Source organism: Arachis duranensis, chromosome 10 (assembly GCF_000817695.3).
Source record: "Arachis duranensis cultivar V14167 chromosome 10, aradu.V14167.gnm2.J7QH, whole genome shotgun sequence".
In the NCBI taxonomy this organism is placed as follows: Eukaryota; Viridiplantae; Streptophyta; class Magnoliopsida; order Fabales; family Fabaceae; genus Arachis; species Arachis duranensis.
The window spans coordinates 18,098,226-18,120,479 of NC_029781.3; the positions used below are offsets into that span (position 1 = coordinate 18,098,226).

Genomic DNA, 22,254 nt, shown 5'->3' on the forward strand with positions numbered 1-22,254 from the left:
TTCTCACAAAAGGATCTTTTTGGTAGTTTTTTCCAAAATTTAAAGTAGCCGGTACAAGCTCTTTTGAGTTGTGACATTTTTCCCTTTTAAAATTATATTTTTCTGGAAAGTTACATTTATTTTTGTAATTTTTAAATTTTTTATATAGTTATAAATATATCATTATATGTTATCTACGACACCATACTTTAACTTAAAATTATATTTTCGATCATCTCACAGGTTGTTGTTATACTATATTCCGTGACATTTCTTTAAGGGTAAATATATTTTTTATCTTTAAAATTTAGTAAAAATTTAAAAAATATATCTAATTTTTATTTTATTTTAATTTTATCCAAAAAATTTTCGTTTTGTATTAAATATATTTTTGACAGCTAATTTTTAAAAAAATTAAGATAAATTCAACAATTTCATAAAAACATCCTTTAATACAAGCAAATTAAGCATAATTATTTTTAGATTTGTCTTAAATTTTTTGAAAATTTAGCTGTTGAAAATATATTTGATGTAAATTGAAAGTTTTTGAGACAAAATTAAAATAAAATAAAATTTAAATATATTTTAAAAATTTGTAACAAATTTCAAAAACAAAAAATATTTTTTAACCTTTTTTATAATATTTTCAACTCCCTGCTTTCTCACCTATGGTAACACGTGATTAACTCATGTTCGTAGGAGCGGAGCTTCTTTAGGGCAATGGGTCCCCAAATATTTTATAAAAACAGTAGTATGTAGACAAAAAGTTAAATTAGATTCTGAACTCTGACAAAATGTACTTATCCTAGATTTAGTTTACTCTATGAGAAAGTATCAAGAGACAATGACTTTAGTGTATAATATGTACAATAAGATTAAAAAAAAGAGATAAAATTANTATATAAACTCATTCACACTACGGTATGGTTATTTTTAATCTTACTATAACTTCCAATACACGTTTAATCCTCCTCGTCATCGGTCCTCCAATACACGTTTAATCCTTGTCGTCATCGGTCCTCACCTCGCGCCGCTACACCGCCGCAGCCTCCTGCATAATCGCATGCCACTCCTTCAACACAGAGTCTGCCAATCCAACTACACCACCGACTTCATCATCCACAAGAGAAATGGTGTCGCTTGGAAAGACACGTATTGTGCAAATTCTTTCCAACCGTGGCTAAACAAAACGTCACCACGCTCATCCCTTGACCAATGAACTTCCAATTCAACTCCGTTTGGAGGACTTGGAAAATCAAAACGTGACATAATCCCTTTCCAGTATGCACAAAGTTATTTCAATAGCCAATTTAAGATGATCATTTTAGTAAGTATATGATCATTTTAGTAAGTATGTGAATAATTATTTTAAGTTTTATATAAATTCTTATTTTGATTAAATTGAATTTAGTTATATATCATTAAAATATGTTTAATATTCAATTCAATAAATATACAGATGATTATTTTTATCCTTAATTAGATGGTTATTTTCATTAGGGGTGAACAACAATGGCCAATGAGAAAGCTTCTAAGGCCGGCGAGGTGAATGATTGATAAAAGTAGGAGTTACAGACGGTTGAAAGAAGGAGGAGGATATTTGGGTGAAATGTTTTAATAAATCAGGGTTGGAATGATTAATTTTTTAAAATAACTGTTTGAGTTTTTTTGTTTAGATAATTTGAAAATTTTTTATTATTTTTTCTTCATATTGGGCCAAATTTAGAACCCATTGTACACATTGTCAAGATTTCTCATTGTCTCCCTAGCGAAATTCTTACTCTATTTATTTAACATTGCAATATTCCGCAAGTCAGCTCTTTGTTTAGCTCACTACCAAACTAATTTAGTCATGATTCAATAAGAGAATCATGGAAACAAGATCTAAAACTGAAACAATTCAGACAACATCCAGATGGAGAAAGATTAACAAGCCTGCAACACATTACATCGGTATTCGCCCAATGCCCAGATAGGGAATATGTTTCTGTATGCAGCATAAGTGATCATGCAATTTCTGTTGAACACCCCCATGATTTCCTAACAGGAGAGAAAAGGAACATTGATTTAGTTGATTTCTTTTGGTATTTTAACAATTTAAATAATATACAGAATGCAAGATATGGGATTTTGAAGTCAATACCTCTTGTGGATAGTCACCGTTGTCCATCTGGGAATTTATCAGATATGCAGCTGCACGGTGCAATGGTTTTGAATCTCTTTTGGCCTGTTCATACATGTTCATACATTTACATTCCACGTGAAATATAAAATTATATGATAAGGCAAATGTAAGATAAAATGAACTTACACAAGTGGGATATGTATAAGCTATTTTAAGTTTTTTAAAAACCGTCTAAGTGATAAATTATCCTACCTCAATGAAGAATGGATTTGGTGCAATAATAAACTAATTAGTTCAAAACCATGGCAGCAGCACAAAAGTAGCAAATATTTTGCTGTATATACCTGTCCAGCAGCGATGAGAGCCAGCAAGGCCCACGATGTGTTTACAAGATGAGCCCTGTTGTTTTCAAGATTTGAATACACCTGAAAAACAGACATTGGGAGAAACATAATTATAATTCTCATCCTTTGGATTCCTGAAAGTAATAGAGTATTCTAACTGAATGTTACGTAAAAACAAAATTTAATACGTTATATCGAAATTGTATCAGTTTCATCAAATTCTTCGTCTTATACTCTCCTTTCCTTCCTACACACTTCCCAGAAAGTTATAATCTCGACAACTTCTTTATCGTGTTTATGCATGCAGCATGCACTACTCGGAAAAGACTCTCCCACAAGAAAATGCTTAGTAGTTTTAGGGATTTCTAAGAAGAAAAATAAGTGATATTGGCATTTAGAAATAGTAAATTTAACCTTGTTTTGACAAGACAAATAACTCTCTCCCCAGCCACCATTTGAAAGCTGCTTAGACAGCAGAAATTCACAAGCTTTACGGATGGCTGCGGAATCACTGTAACTCTTTCCAGCAGCAATCAACCCATTTATCCCAAACCATGTGGCATAGGTGAAGCAAACTCCCCATGAACCATACCTGTTAAGCAAATTTGAGTGGTTTAGAGGTCTACTAAACTAACAAAGTTCCATTCATGCTAAAAGCAAGAGAGCAAAACTACATGCATAAATCAACTATTAAATCAATAGGAAAAACTTGAAAATAGTGGTTTCCAAAAAGGAAGTAGCAAACCATGAACCATCCAAAGCTTGAACGCTTTCAATATATGCAGCGGCTTTTTTAATACAGCGACTTATTTCTTCTGAGCGATGCATGGGATATAATTTCCGAAATGATGCCAATGCTTGCAGAGAGGCTGATGTACATTCCACATAACTATAGCACATAGCAAATAAAAATATTAAAAGATTCAAATGATGGGTTAAGGGATAGGAAGAGGAATGCAAAAACTTATACTGAACAAGTATTTGACAGCTTACCAATAATCAATAACTATATCGCCAAAAGTTTCCGCTGGATTTATTATCTGACAAAAGAGAAAGCATTCATCTAAGTGTGTATCTAATCTTAATCCAAAATCAACTTCCTAAATTTTCAGGATCAACTCGTCATCTGTAATTCCAAAATCTAGAGGAAAGGCCAAAAAATTTTGTTCACAAACAATAATTTCAAAGTTGTAGCTTTTGTGGTATAACTTCAAATTCACGTGCTTGACGAATTGAGAAATAAGTTTTGGGGGAAGATGGCAGAGGGAGCATTGACTACATTGTATCAGATTTTCATACTTTATTATTCACATGGTGTAATTCAAGTAGGCTAATTTCTAATTATTCATAAAAGAAAGTTACCTCCAACCATCTATATGATCGTGTGAGTTCATATGTTGCAAAGCCGCCATCGTTATTCTGAAGAGTTGGGAAAATTCATAAATGAATAAATACATCTCTCGATAATAGCGTTGATTCTTCAAAGAGATTCAACAAATATTAAAGAAGCCATTTGTTCATATGATTAAAATGAAAATTAATAGAAAAAATGAACAAATTAACGAGAAAGAAAAGGTTAAATAGAGAGAGGACATGGTATCTTTACAAGAAAGAAAAAGATAAAATGAAAATCTTCTTCCACCAATCTATCAATGATTTATTTGCTCAAACTACTCAGATAATCTAGCTTCAGCCATGACGAGTCTATTACCTGCAATGAGAGCACGACATTAACAGCATCATATAGCCTCTCTGCTTCGATTGGCTCACCAGCAATGTTTGGTGAAATTTTGGAAAGTAATAGAGCAGCCTAAAAAGTAGCATATTTATCAAAGTGGCAGAATAAATTAAACAAGTACAATTTCTTCTACTTTTTTCAATCAATAATTACTTTTAGTCCTTCAGATGTGCAGTCAGATATTGGCCATCCATGATCTCTAGTTGAAAAAGGCCAAGCACCTTTGGAAATGTGACGGTACCAATAATTAAGATCACCTGGACAATCTTCTAAAACCTTTTACAAGAAAAAGAAGAGAAATGTTGATCAACAAGGGTGGACCGATGCAACAATAGTAATAAAAGTGTAATAGTTACCTGTGATTTCTTAATAAACGAATGAGCTTTTTTAATAGTTTGGCCATATTCTTCAATGAGGTTAGATGAAATAATTGCTTGGACAGCAAATGCAGCATCCCATAGTTGACTTCCATTGTATCCCTGCAACAAAAATTGGTTACAAGTAAATTTTGTGATATAAGCTTGAACAAACACTATTATATGACCTTAAGAAAAACCCAATAATGCTGCAACAATAGTTTCACATATTATTTTGCACTATATAAATATCAATTTTAAGCCCATATCATTCCTAATCATCTGTGAATATGTCCAATTATATCAAAAAAATCTTCTGATCACTCTGATAAGAGAATAAGTTGACTAATATGTGGACCTGCATTTTCATGCCATCTTCAGCAATCCACAAATAATCATTAAGCCTTGGAAGATGCAACTTGAAGGCCTCTGAATTTGGATCTTCTATCCAACAGCAGAGCATATTCAACACCTGATTGAGAATCGTGCAAAATAACATTAACAAGATAATTAGTATTTCAATTTTATCCCCAAAAGTAAATGAATAAAAATTGTCAGTATTTTTGCTAATCAAGTCCCCAGTTAGCTGGAAATATATATATAACGGGAACAATAAAAGGGTGCTCAAGCATCCACAAAAAATACAATCAACAGTTTAACACTAAATGAAAATAACACAGTAAAAGTAAATCAATATGTAACCAAAGCCTAACAATTATTTTGGTCATTAGAAAAGCAAGTTATCCAAAGACGAACAGAAGGAGATTTCTAATACCCCAATGCAAAGGGTGGGAAGTTAAGAAACAATGAATAGTTGAAGGGAAACCTTGTGACTCCTGTCCCCTCTCAAGAATTACCTTGTTTACAGGACCTATGCAAATATACCGAGTATTCTCATCTTCATAGTGTATATGTTTCATTACAGTCGCTAGAGCCCTTTCTCTCAACTTGTTTCCAGGCCAGTGCATCATAATGGGCTCAACGACCTTGTGTAGAGTGGCCCAAAGAACATCCTGAATGAATGGATGAGGATAGTACAAGTCTTCCTGCATGAAAACAAACACAATCCTCTTGTAACGTTATCTTTAGCACAATTAAATTGGTAGTTAACAATTTAAGAGAAATCAAATGCTGATGACGAAGTTCCCAATAGTCTGACACTTCCTACCTACATTCTTCCACGCAAAGTTTAATTTCATTACAAAAGGAATGAGCCTTGCATTGCTCAAGCTTCAAGCCAAGGGAATTTCAAAATTCAAACAACAGAGGACATTAACTATATAAAAACCATTATTGCATTATCACCTATCAGTTGAAGCTTTTGGAAGAATCAATGCTTTAAAATGAAAATAACATGTTATAATGATAGTTTACAATGGCATTATTCTAAGGACAATAATAAGCAATAAGAAGTATCCTAGTAATTAATTGGTTGATAACGGGGTGGAAAACAAAGTAACCACTAATAATAGTGACAAGATGGTTGTCATTGTAGTTTGTAGATTGGTATTATGTGAGCATAAACAATAGTAACCGGTTTTGCATGGATATAAGTTCTGGTATCAATTCAACAGTATAGTTAACATATGATTTTGACGAGAAAAAGAAGCCAATACGAAGAACAAAGAGCAGATTCTATTTCCATGCAATTGTTAACTACAAGAGAAAATTTCAAGTGTGGAGGCTCAAAATGTTTTTAAAACTTACAAGCATCACTAACCTTAGCACATAAATTGCGAGCTTTATCCCAATCTATATCATGATATGGTGTGTTATAGAGCTCTTTTCTCAAAGATAACACTGTTGGTGTGATTGGACCAACAAACCTCTTGCCATATAAGTAGGACATGGGCAAATAGACCATCCGGCAATGACACCACATCCTTCCTGTACAGTACAAAAAATATAACTCAAAATGAAAAATACATATAACATTAAACAGTGTTTAAGATAATTCACCCAAAAACAAATTACAATAAACATAGACAACTAATTTTAAAATGATTCTTTGTACAAGTAATCAACAATAGAAGTCATTCTTAAGGAATAAGAACTGCATACGCTGGATGAACTCATGAACACATACAACAATGCCAGCCTTTTATCCAGTAACGATGATATACAGTACTTAATCACGACACAAAGGTTCCTAGATTGAACAAATAAATTCCAGTACAAACTTTACATCAAAAGTCTTTTGTAAAACTTTAAGTCATATTGTTCAACCTAAAATAATATATGTATCTCTCCAGCAACAAGATCAGGTTTCATGTTAGGTTGAAAGGAGTTCTCACTATCATAGTGCAATTTGCTCTATTCCTGGAGTAAGAAGTCCAACTAATATACAAAAGCTAATCATATAAAAAAAACTTTATCCATTTGTAAACATCCTATCATGAAACACTCAACTATGAAGCATGAAAGAAAAATGAACTCTTGGAAACAATCTATCATTTATGTAACAGCTCATTAACATCGATAACCACTTAAGTGGATAGTTGTTCCTAAACTGAATATTTTTACACATCTATTAGTTCATGTATTCTCTCTGAGAAGATTGATTGATAAATTAGAATAAAACACAATAACCTGGATGAAATGGGAGCAAGTATGGAAGTAGACATATCTCAGGGGGCATGGGATTATTTCCTGACCATTCATGTGCCCCGAGCACCTATAATCAGAAAGTAGAAAATAAACAAATATACCATATACATTAGTAAAATCATTAAAAATATCTTAATATTCATATGATGAAAATTTAAAATAAAAAATAGACTCAAAGATAGGCTAAGATTTTAACTGAAAGCCACATTTTCCCCCATGATGTTATGTAAGTAGCACCACCATGTGATTGAATCCAGTTACGTGCTTTCTCCATATCCCCTCCTCCATCATTAGGTCCCTCACCAAGCAATCTCAGAACAACATAATTTAAGACAGAGCCAAACATGGTGCTTGGACCTTCAATATGCAAACCCCATCCACCATCCTTGTTCTGTAGATAGAGTTCACTAATGAGAATAATTTCTAGGACAAGCCCAAAGATTAGGGGGAAGGATGGGACAAAGCTCTTACCTGTTGATTATAGAGATATCGGCATATTTCCTTTTTATGTTCTTCTGTTAACACTGCATTCAGTCCCCTAGTGACAGAAAGTGCAATTATCTGTTTGATTGGATATCCCAAATAGTATTAGATATCCACAGTTATCATATCAGAGGAAAGACAATGTCAAACATAATTTTGAAGGCAAGGGTTGCAATATTGTCAAAAACAATGTATTTCAAGACCAGAATATGCATAATATAACAATTAACCTAAACATTATTTGAGTTCCACAGTTATCATTTGGAGGTGAAGACAATTTCAAACACAATTTTGAAAGCTAAAGTTTCAATATTGTCAAAAAAGATGCGTTTTCAAGGTCAGAATATGTGGAATATAACAATTAACAGAGAAAAATTTTCACAAAGAAAAAAAGATCAAGTGTTCAAAATAAAACTTACCAAGCCAGGCATAAGAAACATGGGACCTCCATAATCTCCAGGCCAATGTCCATCGTCACTCTGGAGGGTTGAATAGAAAGTAATGGCCCTTTTTAATGTTCTTGTCACAATCTCTTCAGTAACATCTTCAATATCTTTTACTCTAACTTTGGGTAAGACTTCACTAATTGGGTTCTCTTTTGCAAACTGCAATTTTTTTAAGAAACATCATTGAACTTAAAAGGATTGAATTTCTGATATCAGAAACTTATAGCTTTGGTACCATAACAAAGCACAAAATATAATATACAACCTCCCAGTATAACAATATGATAAAATGATTTTCTAAAATGTCCTCATTTTAAAAATTTAAAAAACACTTCCGAATTGATTTCCAAGTTTGAAGAAGGAACAAGAATCAAACAAGTACACAGTATAATAATAATTGCCGCAATTTTCTAAGAAATTAATGAACTAGTTCAGTGTCTGATTGATTAACAGCAAATAAAACCATAACTAAAAGCAGAATTTCTATACGAGGGGATTATTATGCCAATAGCAACCAACTTTGTAGACAAAGCTAAGAAAACAACTGCACAACAATTAGTTCCGCAAATGTAGCAGAAAACAACTCATGATCTTACTGCCCTAAACCCACCTGTTCAAACTTAACATATGCTGTCACTTCTCCTCTACATAAAGTATGAATCATTGATAACTCTAATCCTTAAAATTTTTTAAATAGGCACCACTAATCAAATCAAATGCTCTTGTAACTTTTGATACTTTATTTAAAAATAAAAAAGAATAAAAAAATAAAAAGAAATTTTTATAGTATAAATTGTAAGTAAATAAAACAAATTTACTTCAATATGATCATTCCAAAAGAATTGAGTGATACATAAAACAAGAAATGCAAAGTCACTAGCAGTGTATTCATCGAAAAAGCATAAAAATACATCACTCAACACATCACTACATTTAAAATAAAAATAAAATTTAATAAATGGCCAGTGACCAGCAGTGCCAAATTTGACATGGAACCTCCAAAACGAACAAAGATGCACAGTTTCATACCAAAACAACTCAACTTACAAATTAAATTAAGATACCGATAAAATCCCGCCTAAACAATGTCAAACAGAAAAATGTAACAAAAATGCACAGTACCATTATAATTATGACTATAATCACCATTATAATCACTATTAAAGTTTTACCAAGCATCGTCATCATTATTATAATCACTAATCTTTCATCTTTACTGTCTTCAACAATGACATCAGAAAATGAGGAAAACACACTCAAACTCGCAACGATAGACTTTAAAAACAAAAATAGAAAGAAACTAAACTAAAAAGAAAAAGAAAAACTATCAAAACTTGAATGGAAATTAACCTCAGAGAAAAAGATTACCTGAATGCGCATGAGGAGATCAGCGCTATGCTTGTGTTCAAAGCGATTCTCGCGGAAAATCTTGCGAGAGGCTTCAATCTGAGCGAGCTCTTCCGGCGATCCAAGATTAGGATCGAACTCCCAAATCTGCCGGCCAATGTGATCGTTAAGTGTCCGAAGCCATGGGCTTCCACCGTCGGCAACCTTGAGCCTCCACATTCTCTTTGGTCTAAACCAAACGAGAACGGAAAGAAGTTTGAAAGTGACAGAGATGAAATGCAAATGCAAATGCAAAAGTGAAAATGTAAATGAAAATGGATGTGAAGGAAGGTATGTAGAAATGAGAGTAAGTACATGTCATTGGGTTTAAGAAGCCACAGGATGTTGTAGAACCTAATAAGGGTGTACATGATTTGGTTAATTAACCAAATTGATTTTATATGATAAACCGGTTATTAACCGGTTAAAAAAATTTAAAACCGATTTTTAACCAGTTATAAAAATAAAAACCGATTTTAAAAAAATAACTAGTTTTTGGAAAAAAAAACTGGTTTTTGTACTAAAAAACCATAAAATCAGTTTTTATAAAAAAAACGGTTTTTACATAAAAAAAAGTTTTTTTTTAAATTGAATTTTTAATCTAAAATATTGAAATTAGAATTTTTCGAATTTGGTTTTGGTTTTGATTAACCAGTTAGAAACCGATTTTTTTTTAATTTGGTTTTGGTTAACCTATTTTAAAAAATATGAATATAATTTTTAAAATTTTGTTAAATTGGTTAACCAAAATGTGGTTATGGATTTTAACCAGTTAACCACATTTTGGTTTTTGTATGTACACCCCTAGAAGCTGACCTGGTTCTGGTGGAGGGTGGTTGTTGATACATCTTATGCAATAATTATATGAATATCATACACTGAAAATGTGAGTCACTATAAGTCTATGATGCCATCAATGCTCGTATTAAATATTCGGTTTAACTAATGCTTTGAAAAAAAAATTAAGTTTTAATCAAGGTTCTAAAAACCAGATCGATCATCGAACCGTTCTAGTCACTGATTTACTGGTTTACTGGTCCAACCATGGTTTAATCGGAAAAACCATTTTATAATAAAATTTTAAAATTATAAATACACCCTAAAAAATACAAACATCAAAATATTATTCAAACTTTAATGGCATTATGTATATCTTTTTTATGACTAAAATTAAATTATTATTGTATAATGACATGATACTCATAATTTATATGGAAAAATAAGAGTAAATCAAAAACAAAATTTTTCACCATATCACTACTTAAAAACTCATATATCCACCTTAAACTAAGAAAAAATAAATTAATCTGAGAATTAAGACTTTCATAATGCAACATAATTTGTGAAGCTACACACAAAGGTCAGTCTTAAGATCCAAATAAAAGGGTGCTTATAGAATATAATTCATATTTCCTAGTACTAGTATAAACATCCTAAAATATAGCAACATAGCAGAATAACCATCCTATATAAAAATCACAACACAAAATAGCAACATAGCAGAACAATCATCCCAATCAATAATCAATTAATCATTCAATTTAAGCACAATTAAGTCACAAAACACAAAACAACAGCACATCACTATATATAAAAATACAAAACACAAAACAGTAACACAGCAAAACAGCCATGGCTAATAAATTAATCATCCAATCTAAGCACAATTAAGTCATTAAGACAGTCACAATCTAAGCACAATCGAGTCAACACAAAACAAAAAACAGCAGCACAATTTTAATGAAGATTAACAAGATTAAACAATGAACTAAATCAACTGAATCAGCACAATTTTAACAAAGATTAACCAGAAAAATAAATCAACTAATCATTCAATGATTCAATCCAAAACAAGAAAACAGAGTATAATACAGCTAAATTCAAATTTCAATCTGAGTAGCATTAGCAGAATCCAAAAAAAAAAAACAATGTTCTGAGTAAAGAATGAAGAACAGAGAACGAAAATTAAAAAAAAAAATGAAGCTATTGCCTTCGTTCTGAGTGGTCTGAGCAGAGGGGCAGAAGCACCACGGAGACAGAGACCAAGCGACGAGCAGGACGACGGACGGTGCAAAAGCGCGGCGGAGCAAACAAAGAACAAGCACTAGCAGTGAGCACTAACCTTCGAAGGACGACTGCGAGCAGATGACATCGACGGTGGAAAACTAAGACTGAGAGCCAACAGGGATTCTTCTTTGGAGGATGTTGACAGAACAAAGAGAGGAGCCCTGACTGCGATGGACAGCATGGGTGGCTCACTCCTTGCGACGATGAGGCTAGGGTTTCCGTTTTTGTTTGGGGAGAAAGAAGGAAGGAGATAATAGAAACCGGAGAAGGGGCTCTTAGGGTTGGGAGGAGAGGCTTCTGTACTTCACACGTTCCCCTAACAGGGTTGGTTCTTGTGGCTTCACCAAGGTTCTGAAAACCGAACCGATCATCGAGCCACTTTAGCTATTGATTCATTGGTTTACTGGTTCGACCGTGGTTCAACCGAAAAAATCGTTTTATAATAAAATAATAAATAAAATATAAATAAACATACTAAAACATAATTATATTCTAATATAAACTTTAAAATATCATCTAAATTAAAAGTACTACATAAACTCAAGTCAAATAACGAAAAAAATATTGACAATATGTCACACTTGTGTTTAATATCTCATTTCTTGAGTGGATCATGGCAGCAGTGTGATTCAAACAGTAGCATTCTGAAGACAAGAATTAAACACACCAGAATTTAAGGTTTCCCATTACCATTGCATAAAATTATTCTTTAGTTTGAACAGTAAACACACCTACTTTTCAACAAGCTAAGAATTTACATAATGACACATCCTATATAATATATTTTCATATGGCAGTAGTAAGTAGTTCACCATCAATTCTCATCTACTACTACTACTATAATATAGAGTGTGAAAGTACTACGACTACTATAGTATATAGTGTGAAAGTCTTGAAAACAATGTAGGTACTAAGTTTAATAACAAGAGTATGTTCATACAAAAATTGAACAACAATCAAATGAGCAAATCAATAGTGTTGTGTTCTCACAAAAATTGCGCTATAACAAAAGACAGATCATAATGAACAAATAGAAACCTGAAAAACTTTTAGCAAAATTTACAGCATAATTTTAATAAAGATTAACAAGATTTTCAGCTGATCACAATTTTAGCAAAATTTTACCACAATTTTAACAAAGATTAACAATTTTTTTCCATAAATTAACCAAAAAAAATCCAAACAGTAAACTAATCATTCAATGATTAAATTAACAGTTTTGTGGTTCATGAAACCAAACTGGAACCGGATTAAAAAGAAAAACCAGTTCTAAACCGGTTTTAATATTTAAATCCCGTTTTATATATAAACTGGTTTTAAATCCGGTTTTTAAATATCCAAATTTAAAATCCAATTTTTTTTAGAAAATCCAGTTTTAAAACCAGTTTTTAGAAATCCAATTTCCAAAACCAGACTTTTTAACAAAAAACCCAGTTTTAAAACCAGTTTTTAGAAATCTAATTTTCAAACCATAATTTTTTTAAAAGTAAAATTAATACTAATCTTTTTAAACTATATAGGTTCATTACAACTAGGATTTGGTTCTTTATAAATCTAATGACAATAGCTAATTTATGTAACATTTAATCATTCTCAAAACATCAAAAGAATACCACTGAAAAATCTCCCTAAAACAACCACCCCAAAATATCAAAAGATGCTAACAAAATCATCAAACAACCACAACCTTGGAGGAAAATATATCTGCATATAAAGCAAGGTACATCACTCAAACATAGTCTTCTATATGAGGCACTTTGCATCACAAAAAATCAAGGTTCTAAAAACCGAACCGACAATCGAACCGTTTTAATTACTGGTTTACTGGTTCATAGGTTCAACCGGTTCGACCGTAATTAAACCGAAAAACCCGTATAAACACCTGCTCTGAGAACATCAGCAATAGCATCCTCTGCTGATTTTGCATACTTTTGATATTCATAAACAGTGGCCACTAAATGTTACGATTTAATATTAGGAAGGGTACTAGTTATGCCCATTAGAGTTGCTCAGTCTTTTTAAAGTATAAATAAGAGACATTCAAGAGATGGTTTCAGTTATGGAAGGCGCTCAATCCATTTGCCAATTTGGAAACATTTGAAATTGTGTTCTATCATCGCTAGCAACGGATATGCGTCCAATCTTGTCAGAAATTTGCTGGAATGAAAAATTGAGTGGGAAGAGATTAAAGCTAGACTAAGGCAACAACAGCAACCACCACAAATCGAACAAGAAGCAACCAAATCTCAGCTATCAACAGAACAAGAAATCACAGCAGCATCAACAGAAATTCAAGAAAAAAGAGGCTGAACTTGATGCAAATTCAGATTCAACAAGCAATTTAACAACAAATCCAACAGATCACAAATTCAATTTCACAAGATCAGTTCACAAATCATCGAGTCCAGATATGAAATTGACGAAGAAGAAGAATCAGATTTCAATTGTGAATTTCAACCACAACAACAAGAATCAACAGAAATTGCAAAAAATTCATATCCAGAAATTCAATCAAAAAATAACTCTAAATCCAGAAAATCAAGTACGCGTAGAGACAATTGCAAAGAAAGTAGCAGATCAACAATAGTGGAGAAATCAGAACAACTTTCAAAGATTCAAGCAGAACCGCTTTTATCATGGGGTCTTCAGCAGCGGCTTTCGGCAGGGTGACTTCTCTCTCACAGCTTCGGTCTCTCTCGCTTCCTTCCTCACGTGACAGCAACAACGATGGCTTTGCGCAGCTCCAACAAACCCTAGCAGCGGCGGTGATGGATTGGCAGCGATGGAGGCACGGCGGCGCGCAGCAGAGGCTCTCTCCTCCCCTGCGGTGGCTGGACAGATTGAAGAAGGGCGAGGATACGGAGGCTTAGGGCTGCCTCTTTTCAACGTTTGAAGATCGAAGATGAGAGGGGAAGGAAGTCATGATGGTGGCTTCGAAGCTCGAAGTTGCAATGGCGACGGTGGATGGACGGAATTTGCGCCGGTGGCTTCGATGACGTTGAGACGACGGAGGACTGAAGAAGCTCAAGGGAGTGCAGCTTCGCGTTGTGAGAGTAGAAGGAAGACTCTGGAGTCTGGAGGGGTAACGGTTAGGGAACTTAAGGTGTTAGCGTTGCACGAAGTAAACGTTGCCGTTTTTTGGAAAAATTCAAAAACCGGCCGGGTCACGGTTTGGTTCGACCGACTGGTTCCCGGCCGGTTCAACGTTCCAACTCCGGTTTTCCAATCTTCCGGTTATAGGTTCTGTTTGAACCGCATTTGTCAGCGGTTCGACCGGTTCGACCGGCCAGTTCGAACCGGTTTTCAGAACCTTGCAAAAAATAGAAAATAAGATTACAAATGAAAAACATAACCGAAAAAAGAAGGGAAAAAACGCAAGAAAAGTAATGCTTAAAAATAGTTGCAGCTTAATATTAGTACTTGGTAGACTCAAATGTAATCCGAATTCAGTCAAATGAACAAACTAACAAAGATCCAAAGCCAAGGAACACAAACAAGGCATCACTTATTTCGGAGAAACAAAGTTAATAAAACAAAGTTAATGTATGACTATGACCCCAACACCTTTGTCATTTTGTTAAGTGCAAAGCCAAAAATTTGTGAACTATGAAACACTCCCAAGGACATAAAAGGGTCTCAGCAATGCAAATAAATCTGGGGTTGAAAAAAATTAAATTAAAAAGGAAAAAGCCAAAAAAGGTGGGTACCCAAATAAATTAATTAAGAAAAGAAGTTGAGATCTTTATTGTGAGATATGATTGCTTGATGATTACATTTGAAGGGGAATGTTGCAAGTCAAAGATGGGTCTCCAAGAGAAGATGGTCACAATGTTAGTACTCCCTCACTGGCAAAACACAACCTCAACAACCTTAAAAACATGTATTTAACCTATATCAAACCCAAGATCCCCTACAAACCATAAATGACACTTATATAGAACCATCACCTTTCTAACCGAATCCTAAAATCTTAACCCACCATACTCATTTTACCACAAAATATCATAAACTACCCTACCAAAACAGCCTTATGTACCTCACATACTAAAAATTGGTGCTAATTGCTATGAAATAAACTAGAAATAGCAGCCAATTCTATTAACAGTAGAACAGAAATAATTCAAAGTAAAAAACTAGAAACAGCAATACTACTAACAGCAGAACAGAAACAAAAGCCAATGCAAATCTCCAAAAACCTTTTTGCATTTGGGCAATTTCAATCTCAAATACCACACAGTTACAGGGGAAATTTCAAAGTGCATTGCATTCTAGATTCATAGAATTCATCAAGAGGCAGAAATCAATGTGCATTCTAGTTTCACAAATCAAGTTCATATTAATAGTGAATGCGTGAATTGAAGCTCATTTTGTTGGAGAGTTACGTATCATCAAAGATTAACTATCGCCAGCTGGCTTCTTTTACATCAGTTTCTTTCCCGTGAGAATCAATCAATCAATCAAATATGTATGAGATTATTTACCAGCACCAATCAACTTATTAAGTAATTATCAACTAATTGTAAAGCAATTATCAACTGATTAAAAAAATTAAATACGAAAGAAGCAAGAGCAGAGGCAAATGGTACTAACCCTGTGACCCAGAGGCTAGAAGCACGAGCAGAGGCGAATGGAAAGCAAAAGAACCGGAAGCCCGCACCTGTGACGGCGAGTCGGCGACAGTGAAACCAAAGGATGACGACGGCAAACGAGAAAGGAGAAAACCAAAGGCAGAAGAAGAGAAAAAGAGGTGAGGCCGTTGAACGGTTGAAGGAGACAACACGGTGCCGGTGCCAGTTGCCTGCTCCGGTGCCGGCTGCGGCGGAGACTACACGGTTGAAGGAGAAGAACTGAAGGAGAAGAGGACTGGATTAGTGCGAGGTGTGAACTGTGAACTGGTTCAGTGGTTCACCGAATCAGATTTAGGGTTTTCTTAAATTTGGATCTGGATCCAGATTTAAAACTGTTTAAATGGTTTGGATTAAAAAACCAAACTATAAAATCAATCCAATTTAGTTTGGATTTTTCTATTTAAAACTGAATTTTTTTAATGGTTTGATTTGGATTTAGTTTAAAATCCAAAATCTGGATTTTTTTGCACACCCCTACCAAGAATACAGAATATAGAGTACAGAACAGCACTGGAGCATAGCTAATCATTCAATGATTCAAGTTATGGGAGGGAAAGCTCTAAGATGATTCAATCATAGCCAAGGTTCTGAAAACCAAACTGGTCATCAAACCGCTTTAGTCACTGCTTCACTGATTTACTGGTCCAACCAGTCTAACTGTAGTTCAACCAGAAAAACCGTTCCATAATAAAATAATAAATAAATTATAAATAAACATCCTAAATATCTTTCAAATTTAAAACCCTACATAAAATATCACCAACTAAATGTAATTAATCATCAAAATATGCAATATCTTGCTGCAAATTTGTTGACAATTAACAGGGAGTGGATCCTCTCAATTGTAGAAAAAATTGAGTGTAAAGTGTGATCTTTAGCCCTTCATTGCTCTCTCTCTCATATTTATTCTTGGTCCCACTTATAAAATTAATGGTGAGAGATCACTTTTACTCCCTCAAGTGTTAAAAATTGAAAGGATCCATTTCCCAATTAACATAATTATACTTCCATTAAAAATAGCTGGATTGAATTACAATCCACAAGTTAAAGATAAAGATAGAAAATATTGTCTTAATGTAGCCAAGTCAAAAAGTAAAACAAAAAATGATAGAGTTGCACAATAAACACATAACAGAGCCTGAAACAAACACACAACAGAGCCTGAAATAAAAAGAATCCAACACGGAGGAGGCGTAGCAAGTCGGCGGAGATCAAGAACAGGGACAGTGCAACCAAACAATGAAAACAGAATTTTGTTTATATAACAAAACAATCAAAACATGAATCATACAATCACTAATTGCAAATTTTTCTTCATAAGAACAGAACAATGAAAACATGAAGCATATAATAAATCAAATGATCACCAATTGCAAATTTTTTAATAAGAACAGAAGTTAGAACAGTGAAAAATGAAGAAAGATTAGCAGTTTTCAACCCAATTTTAACAAAGCTCATCACAATGATTAACAACAAAAAAAGCAATTAAGGAACAGTGAATCAGTAACATAGGCAGTGCAAATTCAAGAAACTTTAATAAAATTTAACTACAGAAACAGACAGTAAAGCAGTAATAGAGTTATCAATTTAAAATTTATCATCAAATACATTCAGTGAGCAAAACCAATCAACCAAGTACTGACTGGGCATTCGGAAAAAAAAAAGAATCAAAAGAACATTTAAATCACAGCAAAAACACAACAACAACAGGAACATTTAAAACAAAGCAACCCAAAAAAAAAATTCTAAAAATCACCATTGCTGAAAACAATGATTTGATCCGTGTATGCTCAAAGAATTAAAAGGTAAGCTTACACGAAAGTGAAGAATACTTAAACCAAAGAACCTTCAATCACAGCTTAAATCAAGAACAGAATATCACAACAAAAACAAAAAATTAAAAGTAACATTCGAACAACAGAACAACAACACAAGAACAATTAGCAAATTAACAAATTCACAATAACAGTTAAAATTTACCAGAAGAACACTAATGCAAGTGGAATCATCATGCTAATATGTTTTCTGCAAAGATGCTGTTTGTGCAGCTAAAATTTCCTAATTACTAAGATCCAGTTATTCTAATTTCACATGCAATCAACTTACTAAGTTTCTGAAAGCTAGAAATTATAAAACCAAACAGAAATATGGTTAAAGCATTTCATCAAGCATGTTGAGTGCGATAAAATTAAGATGAAATAAGAGAATTCAAAGCTTCTGAGAAGAGAACATAACTATTGTAACTTTAATTCAGTCTATGAAATAATCCAAACCACTACCAAATCAAATAGTTACTTATTGTAATAGAAATCAGAAGTTGCAGAGTTTGAAGCAGAGTATTGGTGTTGTGTGAGTGTATTGTCTGTTGGTGGGTTTAGGGAACTCACGGCGGCGACAAAAGAGAGCAGTTCGACGGCTAGGTTGAGCGCGTTGATCGCAGAGTTTGAAGCACAGCAACGTGGCTTCCAGACGAACACGAATGCGAAATCGAACGGTGAACGGCGAGTGAACGCGAACAGTAAACGCCGAGCGAACGTGAACGGCGAAGAACGCGAACAAAGACGACAGCTGAACGAAGACGCGAACGTGAACGGCAAACAAACGGCGACGGAAGCGCTGCTGAGCAGACAAAGACGACGGACACCGAGCTCGAGGAAGCAGCCGCGATTGGGGACAGCAAACAGGGGAAGCTAGATAGACGAACGGATGGCGAACTTTGCGAGCGACGGACGCGGCAGTATGCCACTCCTTGCGGCGGTGGTGTAGGCTTACAATGCTAGGGTTTTTTTGGCTGGGGTTGTGTGATTTCTTTCCGAATGAAAGAAAGAAAGGCGGAAAGGGAGAGAGAAACGGAGGAGCTTCCGTTTTTGTGTGAACCGGGCACCCGCTTGACTTTTTTTTAAAAAAATAAAATTCATTAAAATTAACCAAAAATAATAATTAAAAAATCAAGTACAAATAAAAAATAGTCAAATTATAATAAAAAAAAATTTTAATATCTTTTTTTTAATTTTTAACTTCAATAAAATTGTTCAAAATAATATTTGTCAATAGAACCATCTTTATTTTAAAAAATAAGTCACATAATTTGAACAAATATACGAAATTATAAAATAAAATAAATAAAGTTAATAACTAAATGAAAAATAAAAACAAAAACAAAAAAGAAAAGTGTTTGAAAATTCTATAATTATTAGTTTTATAATAGTAATCACTCTTTTATTTAATAAAAATAATAATAAAAATCTTCGGCCGACGGACCAGTCCGCCTTGCCCGCCAAAATCCGCCAATTTGGTGATGCGGGCTTGGCGAATTTTTTTAATTAAGCGAACTCCAAATCCTAGCCCGACCCGCCTTTTTTAGCGGATTTAGTGGGTCGGCCCAACGGGTTCAACCCATTTTGCAATTGAACCGATCTGACCGGCTAGTCTGATACGGTTTTTAGAACATTGATCATAGCTAACAACCAGATAAGCGTTCAATCTTACCAGAATCAACCAATAATTCAACAATCATCAACCATAATTTCATATCTAAACTCAGTAACAACAAAAATTATATGATAGCAAATTAGTAATTACAATGAAGCAGCAACACAAATTCAGCATCAATAGAACCATTTGCAACAATTAAAAAACTTCATGCCAAAATTCAAAAATCAGGGATGCAGTAGAAGAAGTAATAGAATAGCACATTGAGATTTTAGATCTAAGAAATTCAATTGACCAAAATGCGACCTCACTCACTATGGATCTGTTGTCACACGGCGGAGCAAAGCAATGGCACCGAGGTCGTTGGTGAACAACAAAGGAGAAGATACAGCGATTGAAGGCAGTGACAGGGTGCTAAATGGTAACGAGGATGGTGGGGCAATGGATGGTGGTCGCACGATGAATGAGACTGGCGATAATGGTTTTACGAGTGTGCTTCACCGCGACCTCGCGAACAAGCACAGTGGAGCTGTCGCGACGCAAAAAAGAGACAATGGGAGCACTGAGCACTGACTTTCGACGAGCAGACAAAGACGACGGGGACCAGAGGGCAGACGAGGACAATGGCGACCACAAGGCAGACAAAGATGAAAGTGACCAGAGGAGAAACGAAGATGACAGCTACCACAACGAAGCTGCTCGACAAAGACGACGACAGTGGTGGAGGCTAGGGTTGTCGTTTGAGCCTTTGAAGTTTGAAAGCTAGGGTTGGTTGGGTTGGTTGGGTTGCTTTCTGATTCATGAAAGGGGCTAGAAGGAGGAATGAGTGAGTGAGTGAGGTTGTGAGGGTGCTGTAGTTTGGTTAGGGTCTCTTTGGTTTGAAACAAAACGGCGTCATTTGGGAAAATTTTTGAAAATTGGCCAAATTTTGGTTCGGTTCAACTGATCAGTTCTTGGCCGATTTGGCGGTTCAACAGCTGTTTTCAAATTTGGCGATTATAGTTTCTACCTGAACTGCAAATCTCGTCGGTTAACGATTTGACCGGTTCGACAAAACAGTTTGAACCGGTTTTTAGAACCCTGGGCTTCACGCGTGCTTCCATTTCGTTTACGTTTAACGTGAAATGGCATTGTTTCATGAGAAGCGGTCGGATCCCAATCTGGTTCGACTGGCAGATTCTTGACAGGTTCAGCTATTTAAATTTGATTTTTGGATTAACGGTTTTGCATGACAAACTGAACTGTTTAAGCTGATGGTTCACAGTTGAATTGTTTGAACCGGCTGTTCTAGTCTGGTTTTCAAAACCATGGCTTTAATATATTTATTAAAGGAATGTTAGTTATTAAACCCGGCTCGATCCGGCCGGTTCGACCGAAAACTCGGTCACCCGATCACCTGGCCAGGCCAAGACACCGGTCGAACCAGACAAGTATTGGACCCAGCAAAAACTGGTTCGACCTGGATGGTTTTTAGTAAAACCGATGACCTAGCTGGTTAATTCAACCCGATTTCGGGCCGTGCTTTTTTTTTAAAGAAAACTTGAAAATGACATCGTTTCAGGGTATTCCTCTCCCCTCCCCATCCCCCTTTTGTATGTTGATGAAACCCTATGCCTAACCTGAATGGTGAATGGTGAACTCCCAACCCTCATCTCTCTCATCACCTCGTCAGTTCGTTCAGTCGTCACTCTTAGTCTCTCATGGTCTCTCCTCGTCACTCACTCGGTCTCATCTTGTCTGAGATTAAATCTCGTCGTCGCAATCTCGTGCCCTTGCATTCACAGCGGCAGAAGTAGACGGAACCAATCAAGCAGCATCTGCTCCCTTAGGTGGTGGTCGTTGTCGTCTTCTTGTCTCGTCATGGTCTCGGAACTAGTCAACCAGGTGAGCTCCCTTCGAATCTTCGACCCTGTCCTTTCACTGGTTCAATGTCAATTTCAGTGAAATTAGAATTGTTGTTGAACCTGAGCAAATTTTAATTAGAATTGTTATTGAATATGGTGGTTGTTGTTATTGTATTTGGTCTTTTAGGATTATTACTGAACCTGAATTTGTTGAATTTGTTGTTGATTATGAATTGTTGTTGAACTTGAGCAAACTTTAGTTAAAATTGTTGTTGAATCTGATGGTTATTGTTGTTGTATTTGATTTTTTAGGATTGTTACTGAACTTGAATTTGTTGTTGATTTTGAATTATTGTTGAATTTGAGCAAATTTTAATTAAAATTATTGTTAAATCTGGTGGTTGTTGTTGTATTTGGTTTTTTAGACTTGTTATTGAACCTGAATTTGTTGTTGATTATGAGTTGTTGAACCTGAGTAAATTTTAATTAAAATTATTGTTAAATTTGGTGGTTGTTGTTGTATTTGATTTTTAGGATTGTTACTGAACTTGAATTTGTTGAATTTGTTGTTGATGATGAATTGTTGTTGAATCTGAGCAAAATTTAATTAATATTATTATTGAATCTGGTGGTTGTTGTTGTATTTGATATTTTAGAATTGTTATTGAACCTAAATTTGTTGAATTTGTTGTTGATTATTATCACTGAACTTTGATCTTATTGTTGGATAATATTATTGAGTTGAATTTCGTTACTAGATAATAGAGTTAAATACTTGAATAGTTGAATTTGTTGTTGATTATCACGACTGAACATTGA

At 34.4% G+C, this 22,254-nt stretch overlaps 1 protein-coding gene across 3 annotated transcripts; it reads right to left on the reverse strand.

The window, feature by feature from the left end:
* Window positions 1-1,674: 1,674 nt before the first annotated feature.
* On the reverse strand, window positions 1,675-20,390 carry LOC107469351 (cycloartenol synthase). Of its 3 annotated transcripts, XM_016088729.3 has the most exons (20): window positions 18,547-18,993; window positions 16,122-16,378; window positions 9,447-9,654; window positions 8,052-8,237; window positions 7,621-7,710; window positions 7,346-7,540; window positions 7,132-7,216; window positions 6,263-6,429; window positions 5,400-5,588; window positions 4,901-5,014; window positions 4,543-4,665; window positions 4,340-4,462; window positions 4,160-4,258; window positions 3,811-3,867; window positions 3,442-3,488; window positions 3,194-3,337; window positions 2,863-3,040; window positions 2,449-2,529; window positions 2,123-2,206; window positions 1,675-2,019 (listed from the first exon to the last, which is right to left on the reverse strand). In XM_016088729.3, the coding sequence occupies exons 3-20, from the start codon at window positions 9,642-9,644 to the stop codon at window positions 1,906-1,908; spliced, it is 2,274 nt and encodes a 757-aa protein (XP_015944215.1). In that variant the 5' UTR covers window positions 9,645-9,654; window positions 16,122-16,378; window positions 18,547-18,993; the 3' UTR covers window positions 1,675-1,905. The 3 variants fall into 3 exon arrangements, with proteins under 3 accessions (XP_015944215.1, XP_052111442.1, XP_015944214.1); XM_052255482.1 differs by lacking the exons at window positions 16,122-16,378; window positions 18,547-18,993 and adding an exon at window positions 19,907-20,390; XM_016088728.3 differs by lacking the exon at window positions 16,122-16,378.
* Window positions 20,391-22,254: the final 1,864 nt, after the last annotated feature.